Source organism: Ammodytes marinus (genome assembly GCF_949987685.1).
Source record: "Ammodytes marinus genome assembly, chromosome: 16".
In the NCBI taxonomy this organism is placed as follows: domain Eukaryota; kingdom Metazoa; phylum Chordata; class Actinopteri; order Uranoscopiformes; family Ammodytidae; genus Ammodytes; species Ammodytes marinus.
Window position 1 is genome coordinate 10,722,717 of NC_137220.1, and position 12,811 is coordinate 10,735,527.

The 12,811-nt window shown below is 39.3% G+C and overlaps 2 protein-coding genes across 2 annotated transcripts; both read right to left on the reverse strand.

The window, feature by feature from the left end:
- Window positions 1-1,229: 1,229 nt before the first annotated feature.
- On the reverse strand, window positions 1,230-4,559 carry LOC307262747 (coenzyme Q-binding protein COQ10 homolog, mitochondrial). The gene is made up of 5 exons (XM_080043717.1): window positions 4,369-4,559; window positions 3,590-3,748; window positions 2,862-3,054; window positions 2,512-2,613; window positions 1,230-1,710 (listed from the first exon to the last, which is right to left on the reverse strand). The coding sequence occupies exons 1-5, from the start codon at window positions 4,470-4,472 to the stop codon at window positions 1,558-1,560; spliced, it is 711 nt and encodes a 236-aa protein (XP_079899843.1). The 5' UTR covers window positions 4,473-4,559; the 3' UTR covers window positions 1,230-1,557.
- Window positions 4,560-7,022: 2,463 nt separating this feature from the next.
- hsd17b1 (hydroxysteroid (17-beta) dehydrogenase 1) lies at window positions 7,023-9,866 on the reverse strand (the record flags this gene model as incomplete). The annotated part of the gene is made up of 6 exons (XM_080043715.1): window positions 7,023-7,178; window positions 8,137-8,320; window positions 8,421-8,514; window positions 8,674-8,853; window positions 9,293-9,454; window positions 9,770-9,866. The coding sequence occupies 6 exons, from the start codon at window positions 9,864-9,866 to the stop codon at window positions 7,023-7,025; spliced, it is 873 nt and encodes a 290-aa protein (XP_079899841.1).
- Window positions 9,867-12,811: the final 2,945 nt, after the last annotated feature.

Below are 12,811 nucleotides of genomic sequence, written 5' to 3' on the forward strand. Positions count from 1 at the left end.
ATGTAATGAGAGATCTTTAGGGAAGAAATTGGGTGGCACTAGATAAAACAGAGATAAAACCAGGTCAGTTTAGGCTCATGAAAGTGAACCCATACAGGTCAGACAAGGGTTACAAATTATTTGACAGTTGTCAAATTATTTGACAGTTGTCAAATAATTTGTTTTATCTGTTTTAACAATTGATTTCTGGAAAAGAAAAATGTTGAATTGATAAACAAACATGTTATTTCATATAAAAAATACTGGTATTGATAAAAATTAATTAATAATGGTAAAAATAAATAAAATTCCAAAATGTTCAAGGGGTTCACAAACTTTCACACAGCACTGTATATCACTAACAATAAATCTTTCGGTTGGACTTGTATTTCTGTCTCACCAAAGACAATTTGAGAGGGATTGATGGTATTTTTCTTCTGAAAAAAACAAAAATTTAATATTTTGAGTTCAATGTGCAGTTTTTGGTTATTCATACATTTTGCATTATTTAGGCAAATCATGATAAATGTTGTTAACAGTCATTCAAATGTTCTTCCCATTTTCTGAGAATCAGTTGAACTGTGTGAACTCCTGGTGTCTGTCAGCCTATGCAACGTGTCTCATCATGTGCTGAGACATGACCTCATCTGTCTGCACCAAAGCAGACTCCAGTATGTTCGGCTTGATTTACATTTTCAGGCAATATTACCAGGATTCCAGACATGATGTCGGAGCTTCTGCACTGACGTATTTTCTGCTTGTTATGGGAGAAATAAAGACAACCAGGGACATATTTTTGGCAATCAATGCAATAAAAAAAAGCAGTAAAAGCAATTGATCTTTTACTTTCAGTTTGCATTGCTGTGGTTAAAATGCTCACGAGTTGTGAAATCAGTGCAACATGTCCTATTGTGAGTTTCTTAACAGTTAACAGACATCGCCCTTCCAAGGAAAGCTAGTTGTTTCGTAGAAGAATAGCTGGATGTGCGGGAAGTTTTGACTTCAACCTCAGGTCACTGGTGCTGTGCTTATGTAACTGTTCCAGGAGGCACATTTTCTTTCCCCGTGATACTGTTGCCCAAGCACAAAGAGGAAGAAGTGGTAACATTATTTATGTACTACACTGAAAATCCTGGCTTTTGTCTTAATTATACATATGAAAACAGATATTAAAAAGTAGATTTAAAAAAATATATATAGATGCTTGAAATGACACTTGGACAAGTTTACCAAAATAAGAACTTTTTTAATTCCACAGACATATTCAGCACTGGGCAGAGCCCACTTCTTAGTAGTACACTAGCCCACAATTTTACAAAAAAATTAATTGTGTTCAACAAGTTGTGAAACCATTGTTTCTATCCCAAAAATAAATATATGTACAAGAAAGTAAATTACTTAGCTTGTGGTTTGTAGAAAAATACTTTTAAGTATAATTTTGCAAGTCAACTCAGTGTAAGAAAAGAGTGGGAGCATACAGAAGATCCAGTCTCCTGTGTAGAACAAGTGTTGATAGTGGGTAGAGCAGGACCTGGTTAGAGGTCAGAGTGGATGGGGATTGAAGGTGGTCCTAGGATGTCATGTTGAGCGTCTCCTCAACAACACGTCCTGCTGGCTCCTGTAAAGTGTCGCTGCCCGTGACTCAAAGGCACTGACCATCTGCTTAACCACTTCGTCGAAGAAGACACTGGCCAGCTGAGAGTGCACAAGAGACCTGAACTCAAACGACACCTGCAGAAGACACGGGAGGGAGGATGACAAACAAATTTAAATAAACTTAATAATTGAGAATTCCTGAGTTAAATTGCTTTATTTGTCAATGAACACAATTGGCTACGTTGAAATTTGGCTTTTCACATATCCCCTATCAAGACACCACACTCCAGAGGGGGTGCTTGCCAAGGTACAACCTCATGGTTACTAAATCGGTCCCTCTTTCCTCTAGGCCATCCTACCACTAATGTATTCAACTTTGAGTACAATTTATTTCTTGTCTTGCAGTCCACAGTTGAAAATAGCAAATCAAATAAATCAAGAGGACTATGGAGAGTTGAGTCTTTGACAGTCAGACTTTATCAAAGAACATATAAAAGATGGTAATAAATATGTTATTGTAATCTAACCAGTTCTTGGCTGACCCAGGGTAATCTGAAACATTCAGCTCCTACCAGCAGCCTCTTAACACCCTGTCCTGACGGCTATTTCAGTCCTTCGGAAACCAGCATGATACTCAAGACTGCATTGAGGGCGTAATGAGATTCTATTCACCAAAACGTCCTTTAAGTCAGTAATCCATTCACAATGGTACAGGAAGAAGGACTTGGAATCAATCTCCTTAATCATGCACTCTGCTCTCTCTCTCAAGTCTTTGTTTGTGACCAATCGGTTTGTTAATTTCATGGATTCACTGCTATTGTAATTCCTTTAGTTTTATACATTATTTTACCTGTCCATACGCCAAACTACAGAAAGAAAATGCATAAACCTAATTTATTTTCATGGTGAGATACTATTGTCACATCAAACACTTACGCAGAAATCCACTTTGCAGGAGCCTGGTGAGTCTTTGGCTCCAGGGGCAAACCGCCATAATGTTTCAAGATGGCTGAAGAGGGATCCATCAGTGCACACGGCCTGTTTCAAAAGAAAATGAACCCTTAATTAATCATTGGCGACATGTGAGCATGTCCTGGGTCAAAAGCCCAGACAAAGCTGTTGCAATTAAATTCGAAGTGTTTTATTGCAACTTAAACCCTTAAATGGAGTGTTTTCCCCCACAAACAAGTACATGTAGTGGCTTTTGATAAACAGTGTTTTGTTTGTGGCAAATAAGTAGGTATTAGTGATGGTTATTATCTTGAGCTACCAAGACAATGACTTACCCTGACTTGGTGGTTTGGGACGACGGTGACCTCAGAGGTGTAGCTCTCCACGATGGGTGGGAAACCTATTACGAGCGCCGCCCGCATGTCACCGTTTTGTCCCTTAAAGACCCGCGACTTTTTGCACCATGGAACAAAGTGCTGGTACTGGTCCACACTGGCCACCACGTCGTACATCTGTTCTGGAGTAAACCTGAGCACACAGTCACACGGAGACAGAGGCACATCCAATCAGACTATGGCGCCCTAATGTTCATTTTTGGGTGTGATATTTTCTGACATTTAGATTTAAGTACAATGTTCTTAACAATTTTAGATGGTTTAATCTGCTGAATATTTTCAGAATTAATCATTTGTCGATGAACAGGGTTCATACACAGTAAGAGAAAAATTCCAGCACTTTCAAGATAAAAGTTCAACTTTTTCAAGAACCCTGAAGCTTAAATTATAAATATGGGAAAATAACATGCTTATGATCTGTACACTGTACATATAACGGTGCCAAAATTTGAAAGTTATCTTTGTTCAATTACAACAGAATCAAGCATTTTACAAAATTTCAGACTCAGTACGAACCCTGGATAAATGATCTGAAAAGTGCTGATCAAAATCTCAAAACTGACTACCACACACTACTTTAAAGTTACATTATATATTTTTGGAGTGTTAATTTTTCTTCTTACTCTAGTGGATTGTCACCATGTTGGATGTTATATGGGAACACTCACCCTAATGTCCGGCATTCGGTGTACTCCATCCTGCGGGTGCTGATGGGAGCAGCCAGGTTGATGAAGCTGAAGCTGCGGCTGGGTATGCTGATGGAGGTGGCTGAGTAGAGAGGCAGGCTGGCCCTCCTCGCTGCCAGGGCCCCAAACGAGCCCATGTTTCTGTGGGGAAGAAATTATATTCATATAAGGAAACAGTCATGTATTTATGGTGAACTATAGAGAACATCAGATTCAGAAAAGGTTTATTGCCAGATACATTCACACATACAAAAATGAATTTCTTATGGATTGTGCAAGACAGTAAACATAAACATAACTTAACACATTGGTAGGCAAAAGGTAAGTTGAATAATGTTTTATAAAAACAAGAATATTAAATATATTTTTTTACAGTGATAAAAACTATAACATTAGAGATAATATTTGCATGCCAGGTTTACTCAGTTAAGGGTCCTGTGTCATCCAACAGTTTTTTTTTTACACAAAGTAGGCTTGTCAGGTTTATACATATGAAGATTTCTAAAGTGAAAGCAAAACGTTCACAGAAATTCTGCCAAGTGTAGCTTTACTCACACACCTTTCAAACACTGCACTTTGAGGATATTATCCATTAGCAAAATATCTTAAACATTTTTGAAGAAAAATCCCAAATACAGAGGCATTTTGAACCGTGTAACTGATAAAAGTTAAGTCTCAACGAGCATAATTGCAATTCCCTTATCAATATTCGCCAACCTGAACCTGAACGCACCTCTGTGGAAAGTCCCAGTATCACTCACCTGATATTTGCTCTTTTGGTGTTTCCTCGAATAACTTTGGAAGAGTGAGCTTCAGACATCTCCAGCAGCGCCCTGACGAGCAAAGAAGTCGTTTTGTTGGTCATGGTGGATTTGTGATGAATAAATATTACAGGTTCTTTGAAGAGACGACGATGTTTCCACCCGGGCAACTGGAGCTACACTAACCCGGCTTTGTTGTGCTGACTGAATCACGAGTCGTTTCATAAGGCCAAATAAGGACAGCAGTGACGTAATGGGACGGTTTGACCAATCAGAGAGAAGCATTGGAAAGAATTTAAATGATAACTTACTATTTAAGCACTATTGAATATCTTAACTGAAAGTGAACAATATTTTACAGTTGGATATGCTTATGGAATAAATGTAGATAATTAGGGATCTTAGTTAGTTCATAATCATTAAAAAATTGTAGAACTGAATTGATATCCACATTTCAACTATTTTCTTGCAAAAATAAATGGTAAAGAATATACAGATTTGTTGCCTTATTGTAAACAAATTTGACACATATGAATCGTTTGTGACTAAATCAGAGACTATATTTGTTCAGAGGATTTAAAAAGGTTTCTACGAGCGAGCCAAAGTCTGAATGACACTGTGATTGAGCTAGGGAACAAACAACGCAATCACTGTGACACACCGGGACTTTGATACAGGGGAATAAAGTTCCTTATCTACATTCAGATAAAGTGGAGCAAAGTTTAAGGTCGCAATAAAAGCAATATCAAACAGCAATATTGTAATAGACTAAGTAAGGAAAACTACATCAACATCTAATACCTTTTACAACAACCTTTACGTAACTCTTATTATACTGCTCATTATAAGGCTCTGAGAGGCTGACAACTGCAGTGCAGCTTTACTAAGTGGCTGTGCGGTAACACAGTACAGGATCCTTTTCAGTCAATCCTATTAAAGTTATGCAGGAAAAGTCACCTTACTCGATGTACAGACAAGCTAACCTCTCTCAACAGCACCAGCCTGATCCAAAAGTTTCACAAGGGGTGGATGCTGTTCCAACTGGCCCTTAGGCAAGCTTTTTGAAACCCTGTACTTTACACAGTTGAGTGATTGTGATGCAGTTAAAAACTGTCCCCTCACAATCTATTTACAACAATTCAGGAAGGCATTTCTTAACTTTTATTGATGTTTACATTTTCCAGTTTACCAGTAATCCTAGTGAATTAGTGATAATGCATGAAGTACTACATGAATGAATATACGTGCTTTTTCATGCAATAATTCAGACATGAATTCATGATGATTCAAGTTCCATCAATTTAATGATTTTTCTATTCAAATAAAAAGATACTTAACGTAATTCTCTCTTGGACATTCAAAAAATCTCCAAACGGCGCTACACTGGTGTCATAAAGTCACTCTAGTGATGTCACTGGCTTTTGAATATGTCACCAAATTTGCCTTTTCGGTTCACTTGGCGCTTTACTGGTTGTAGTAATGTTTGACAGCCCTTCATTCACCCAGCCAAAGAACTCAAAGATGGAGTCAGTAATTCTTGTGAACTCTTGTTGTAAGAACCTTTTATAAAGGCCCTTGAAGATTCTGCTAGAATTTAAGCATTAAAATACCTCAGAATACATGACCACATTTGCTTGTTTGTTACTTGTTGCTCTAGGACAGAGCAGTGAGAATTGACTTCTAGGTGAAAGGATATTTTCGTGCAAACAGTCTTCGCTTCATCTATTTTAAGAAAAAGATTGTTCAACTCCAAAAAAAAAAAAATATATTTTTATGGCAAATTTGTGACACTTACCATAATAGTATTCACCACCATCATCAGCTCTACAAAACTATCTGTATTTCTCAGTATGGAAGCGTTTACAAACTGGTGTCATCCCCGGACACAGGCGCAGGTGCTCAGCAAAAAAACAGCCCATAAAAATGTTTCAGTTTTTGATTGTACTGCTAAACCCTTTCATCCATGCGTGACCACCGAAGGCTTTCCTCATGTAGATGCGCTGACAGTGATGTTGTAATTACTCCGAATTCCTCATGGGGCGACAGAACAATCTGCAGTGAGTGTGTTATCCAATGTTGTTTAAGTTCAGTTTATTCCACTTTATTCATTTATCCTTCAAGGGGCAGTTTAAAGCAATCAGTTCAGAAAACAATAGAAAATAATTACAACATTCAATATCATTCATTCACATCAACATTTTGTAGGCCTATGTTTCTTTTTCTTCTTTTTTTTACTGCCAGCTGAAAACACCTGGGAGCCTAATTTGTGTTTCTTTTAAGCTTCAGGTTTACTAAAAACAGCACAACTTACATCTACATGCTAAAAACCTGTCCAGAAACACACCTATCCCAGTGAAAATATGCTTACCAGCTTTTTACGAACATCAAGTACCCTAACCAACAATAAAATGGTCAATTTCTTCATTGTGAAAATGACTATTGATTATGTCGCATTAAAATAGCATGGCTTCCCTACCTCCTCTGAAATCACTGATGTTCCCTGTTGAGCAACCACAGTGAGTCAGAGCACGTCAACTCTATCCAAAGAAAAAAATCTAAACTGAAAGAGCAAAATATTTACCCCAGAACTAAAAGGACAACAAGTCTGAACATAACACGAAGTAGTAGGATGACTGAAATAGCCATGTGCACAATTATTGTTTCTCAGCTGAGAAAATAATTTTGCTCATAGCACTGATGTAGCGTAAACCATCTGGTTCTGTGATCTTCAGTTTGGTGAGAGGTGGCATGACACCACTGGTGAAGTATCTGAAGGCAGGATTGGGTGACTGGATGGCATCCAGAAATACCTAGGACACAAAAGACAAAGACACCAAAGCGGTTACATGTAGATTTGCACTTAAATTGACACACTCAAATTTGTAAATTTTCTGTGAAAAACCTGAACCCTAACCCTATTAGCAGAGAAACACACTTGAGGTACCAAAAGAAGAAAGTACTCAATATGCAGAGTAACCAGTGACCGTTTTATATCCTTACACTATTGGATTTTTTAATTGTAACATAGATGTGTATTCAGTTTTTAATGTTCTAGTCTATGACTGTGCATCACATTTTATAAGCTCATCATTGTTTTTATATGTAAGATCTAATAATTCAGCTGTTAAATATATTCATTTGCAAGAAGAAACTTTTTGAACTCAAGAGTAACAGTACTTGAGTAAATTTGCCTAGTTAGATTTTATCACTGTCCCACGGAAATGCAACTGTGGCATTGTGCAAGGCATGCATATTCGTTAGTCAAGAGTTTGAATTCATGCAGAAATTGTGGACTAGTAGAGGCTCCTCCATGTCCACAGCTAGTTAACATTATTATATTGTAAATTATTTTATTTTATTCTGTAAACCAGCAATAAAAACTCCCTGACACAATTGTTTTATATGTCCAGGGTCTCATTAGCCTGGAAATCCAGACTCGCCTCCAGCAAATTTCAATTTGCCCTACATCGTTTTAGATGTGGGTCTAGATTTCCAGGCAAGGGTCTTATGGGAAAATGCTGATGTTTCCAAGATACTCTGATTTCCACTCTAAAAACTTTGTTTAAGCGGATAAACAGATAGTTAATTAAAAAGATTGTGTGTCAGTATCTCTAAAATTTGCTTTAATGCAAAAATACTGACATCTACAGTATATCAGTCTTCACACACCAAAACTGGTTATACCCTATTTCAAAAGTCAACTATTTTCACTAGCATTATTGGTACATACTATTACTAGTGCAGTTAAGGCCTATACATAAAACATACCTTGACAATGTCTTCGGTGTCCTGTGCTGCATTTTGGAAAACAGAGGCACAGTGCTGCAGGTATTGTTCATAGAGGCTGAGTGTTTGGGTATCAACATGCTGGAGAGACGTGTCTCCGAGCTCTGCCTTCTGCAGGTTGACCAGGAAGTCAGTGTTGACTGGACCACATTCAATGAGACTCACACTGAAACATGAAACATCTCGTCAATATTTACAGTCAAAAGTTTTACATATATTTAATACCTAAACTAAGGTACCAAGATGCAAAAAATTATAAACCTTACTGGATATTGAAGTATTGCAGGAGGACAGCCAAACTCTCACATGCTCCCTCTATTGCAAATTTACTGGCACAGTAAACCTCGTTAAAAGGGAGACCTGTAAGAAAGCAAGTGTGACGATGGGTTATTTTGGTAATTTCATGCACGGGGGTAAGCAGCAGTGCATCAAGAGGATTTCTATTTCATCGTTACATAAACAGCACATGTGGAACACTCTTTTACATTCAGTGATCCCTCAAGCTTTCCCTTGCCTCACCGTGAAGCCCTCCGGTGCTTCCGGTGACCAGTATGCGGCCCTGGCCCCGAGCCTTCATGTCCGGTAGGAAAGCCTGGATGGTCTGGATTGTCCCTAGGAGGTTGACCTCTAGAATCTGCCTCATCGAGTCCAGGGACTGCACTTCCAGCGGCCCCATCAAACCCACGCCGGCATTGCACACTGTGAGTGGGAAGGATAAAGCCTTTAAAAGGTGGAGTCAGCAATTCTGGTGAATGCTTGTTGTCAAAATCAGTGAATATCTCCTTGTGATCCATTACCTGTCCGTGTGTGTGAATTGAAAAAAAAATCCAGAGTAAATACACAACCTAGGCTCTGTAAACGGACATCGTTGTTGTTAAGCTACATTGGACCCCCTTTGTTTACATATCCTTTGTTTACCTACCAGTTAACAGAGCCTAGGCTGTGTATGAACACCAGATTTGTTTTTTTCAGTGCACAGACACACAGTACGACAGACGGGTAGCTGATCTTGAGGAGATATTCACAGATTTGGACCAAAAGTGATTTTGACAACAAACGTTCTCCAGAATTGCTGAGTCCACCTTTAACACACTTCCATTACAGGCTAAATCAAGACACACTGACTCAAAGAGCGTACCAAGAATGTCCACTCGTTTCTCCACAAGCCTCTCCTTTGCATCCAGGATGGACTGCCGGACTGTCACGTCCATTTGGAGTATGTCCAAGGTGTCCCTGTGCAGGCCTTTCACACACTCTAAAAGACGCTCCTTCTTAGCCAGGTTCCTCATGGTGGCATAGACTAAACAGAGAGCAGCAATTCACACACACTGGACTGAAACTGAAGTGCAATATAAAGAATTACAAATGTTTTTCACAATGTTTTTAAATGTTTTACTGTCTAAATCACATGCTGTATATTTTGCTGAATATAGTAGCAGTGACACTATTAGTCAAGAAAATTGTTTTTTTTCCAGTACAGTGTCTCCATATAGGCTTTGATGGTCCCTCAAAACCAACAGTTCCTGACTTAGTTCAAGCCCTTACGACAACACTTTGACACGTAAGGGTACAATACAATAAGAGACCACGATTGGTCAACGTCAGCCGTGGTTACCTTTGAAGGTTTTGTCGGGGTCAGAGGCCAGCCGGACAGCAAGGCTGAGACCGATTCCCGAGGAGCAGCCCGTGATCAGCACCACCTTCTTGTCCATGTCTGTCTCTAACGTTCTGCTTCTCAACAGAGCCGCAGCTGGAGAGAAAAGAGGATAGAGATGAATGCTTGTGCGTCATGTTTTCATGTCTTTCGTTATCACAAGGCCAGTTAATCCTAAACATCTTTCCCGTTATCGGCCACCTGGAGTCCTCCCATCTTTTTCTCATGTTCCTCATACATAGTTTGATTCGTTGAACTGAGACGTGGGAAACATGACTGTCTTTGTGTGGGGCTTGTTTTTACTTCTGGTCACATAATGATGGATTAACGATGATGGTCTTAACTAATCATAATAATATAAGACTCTGTGTGATGACTATGAGGTGAATAATTAAAATGTAATTCACTTTCGAGACTCATAACAATGCTAAGAAAATCTTACTACATGATGCACTATTATATTTACGTACATACTGTATTATATTTTGAGTTGCACCACTAATATGAGCACCAGGTGGCAGCAAAATATTACAATATCAGTCATCAACCACATCATGAATAAATTATACTGACCACTGGCTGCTCCACTGACCACATCAAGACAATGAGGCAGAGAATGGCCAGAAGAGTGCACAATGGGTTTCAGTTAAAATGGATCGAGAAGGGAAATCGTAAGTGTTGTTCCCATAAGGTCTCCAAATCAGAACCCTTATCCCTTTCCCAGGCTTGTGTTGAAAGAGATTGTTAGTTTAGGCATGTCCAATGGAGAGTTGTTATTCACTGATCCCATTCAGCTGTGGTAGTTTTGATTCAAATTCATACAGGCAGATCATCCAGCATAATATTATTCTTTAAATGTTTGACAAATGTTTGTGGCATTTAGTAACCGCACAATTAAAGGGCTTTCAACCAGATTTCATCATCAGCAGATGAAAGCTCTGAAGATGCTGTGGAATTATGTGGAGATTTGAGTTGGGGGTTGGATTTCTTCTTATTTTAAAAAAAAGTTTCTTGCAGATCAAAGGCTTCAAAGATTCATCTTAACGAGGCTTGTAAAACAAATCTGCAAATTAAATGTTGCATTGAATGGAAAACTAAGGGGAAACTTGGCCAATTTCAAAGCCATTTGTGTCAGTACAAGTACTCCATCAAGCATATTCTGAGCAGTGACTGGAAAATATCTTGAGTGTGAGTACAAGGAATCTAATGTGCCTGTGAGTTTATTATAATTTTTTTATATATATATATTTTTAAAGATATGTTTTGGGCATTTTTATGCTTTATTGATAGTGTAGAGACAGAGTTGAAATGGGACAGAGAGGGGAGTGACATGCAGAGAACGACCGCGGGCTGGAATCGAACCCTGGTCCGCTGCTGGCCGAGGCCCATGGGGGGGACGCCCTACCATCTGAGCTAAGGGCGCCCCCATGCCTGTGAGTTTTCACCTATTTTTCACTAGGTGGCGACAAATCCATCAGAGTTTGTGTAAAGTCCTTCTGTGAAGTCTTTTATATACAGTCTATGTTAAAGTCTAGTAATTATGAACATATTATAAACTGTAAGGAAATACTGGACATGGTGCTTGTTTTGGATGAATTATTAGGTGTGTGACACACATTCTCAGAACATTTCACAAAGAACATAGAATATGCAATATCTACTTTTTTCCACTTTTTTATTTTTATTTTACCTTGTTTCCCTCTTACTGCATTTTAACTGGAATGTGCATTCTCCTGCCGTCGACTTTATGGCCAGTCAAAAGGACCTTTCAACATTTCAGCAGCCTGGTCTGCAAGAATTTCTGCAGCTGATGGGAGCAAACCAAGTAGGAATTTCCTGCTATTTTGTTGCGTTCCTCCCCTCGAGATGGCATCAGCTTGGCTGCTGTCCCAGAGTCTGTGGGACAGATAACAGCAGGCCTTGAACCCTTTTCAAATATCTTCGCCTCCCAAGCATTGTTAAAAGTCTTGAACTGCTTGACCTGAGATGTAACTAGGTTTTGAGTCTTTATATTACACTATATGCATCCATTCGTTATTTCCTTTAATGCTCATTTTGTTCGCATGCAGTGATTAAGCTCAGTACAAACACTTTGCCATGCGCATGTATGCATGTTGCATTGTTACTGTTCTTATAGAAGAGGCAATGAACCACATCCAGGTTTCTGTGGCTACTGTAAGAAAATTGCTTTAGCTTAAGTGAAAAAGCAAATGCCAGATAAGAATCAAACTCATTACATTCTCTGCTGAGCTTTCCATATTTTTTTCCTTTCCCTCACCCAGTACACAGTGGAGCAACACTCTGAAGTATGTACTGCACTTCATCCATTAGTTGTCTTTCGAATCCATCCTGACAGCATGTTGCAGTCTATGGCCCATGGTCTAGTGCAGTTGGGCGGCTTCCCGCTAAACGTGGCCTACACTCTCCCTGTGGCTCAGTAATTGCCAAGAGAAGGTCGAGTGGAGGTGCACAGTGGTCTGGAAAAGTGTTTAAAACATCTCTTTGACAAGATTGGTTCATGGCAACGAGAGTAAACAGACCTCTGAAGACCTTACAGTTGCTCCGGGAAAAAAGCAAAGACATCCCATGTGCACAGCCCTGTGTCTTTGTGGCATTTATAGAGGACAAGTAAAGTGTTTGTTGGAAGCTATTTGAGGCAGCATGCTGGTCTCATACATAATGGGAAATGCCATGCAATCGAGCAGTCATTGATTATGTACCGTGACTGTTAGTGCCAACAGCGAAAGAAGTATCGACTACTGAATGAGGGAAACCGTGATGTCAGTCCACTCATGTGCTCACACCACCCTCTTCAGTACTACCAGGGCAAGGGAGTCACGTTGGGCTGTGCTACTCCAGGACAGACACATGTACTGAGTGCATGGGGCCGTCACAGTACCAGGTTTGTAGGAGAACACAGAGTGGCTTTCATCAGCAGATGCACTTGACAGGATGTCCCGTGTGAGAGTGATGAGCAGAAGTGAAACAGGCTGTAGACGTGTT

Bases quoted from the DNA above. Each gene is read 5' to 3' on its own strand.
- LOC307262747 (XM_080043717.1), bottom strand. From the start codon at position 4,472: ATGACCAACAAAACGACTTCTTTGCTCGTCAGGGCGCTGCTGGAGATG. The intron at 3,055-3,589 runs GTGAGTGTTCCC...CTGTGTGCTCAG, and splicing joins ACCGAATGCCGGACATTAGG to GTTTACTCCAGAACAGATGT. The intron at 1,711-2,511 runs GTAAGTGTTTGA...TGTCTTCTGCAG, and splicing joins CCTGCAAAGTGGATTTCTGC to GTGTCGTTTGAGTTCAGGTC.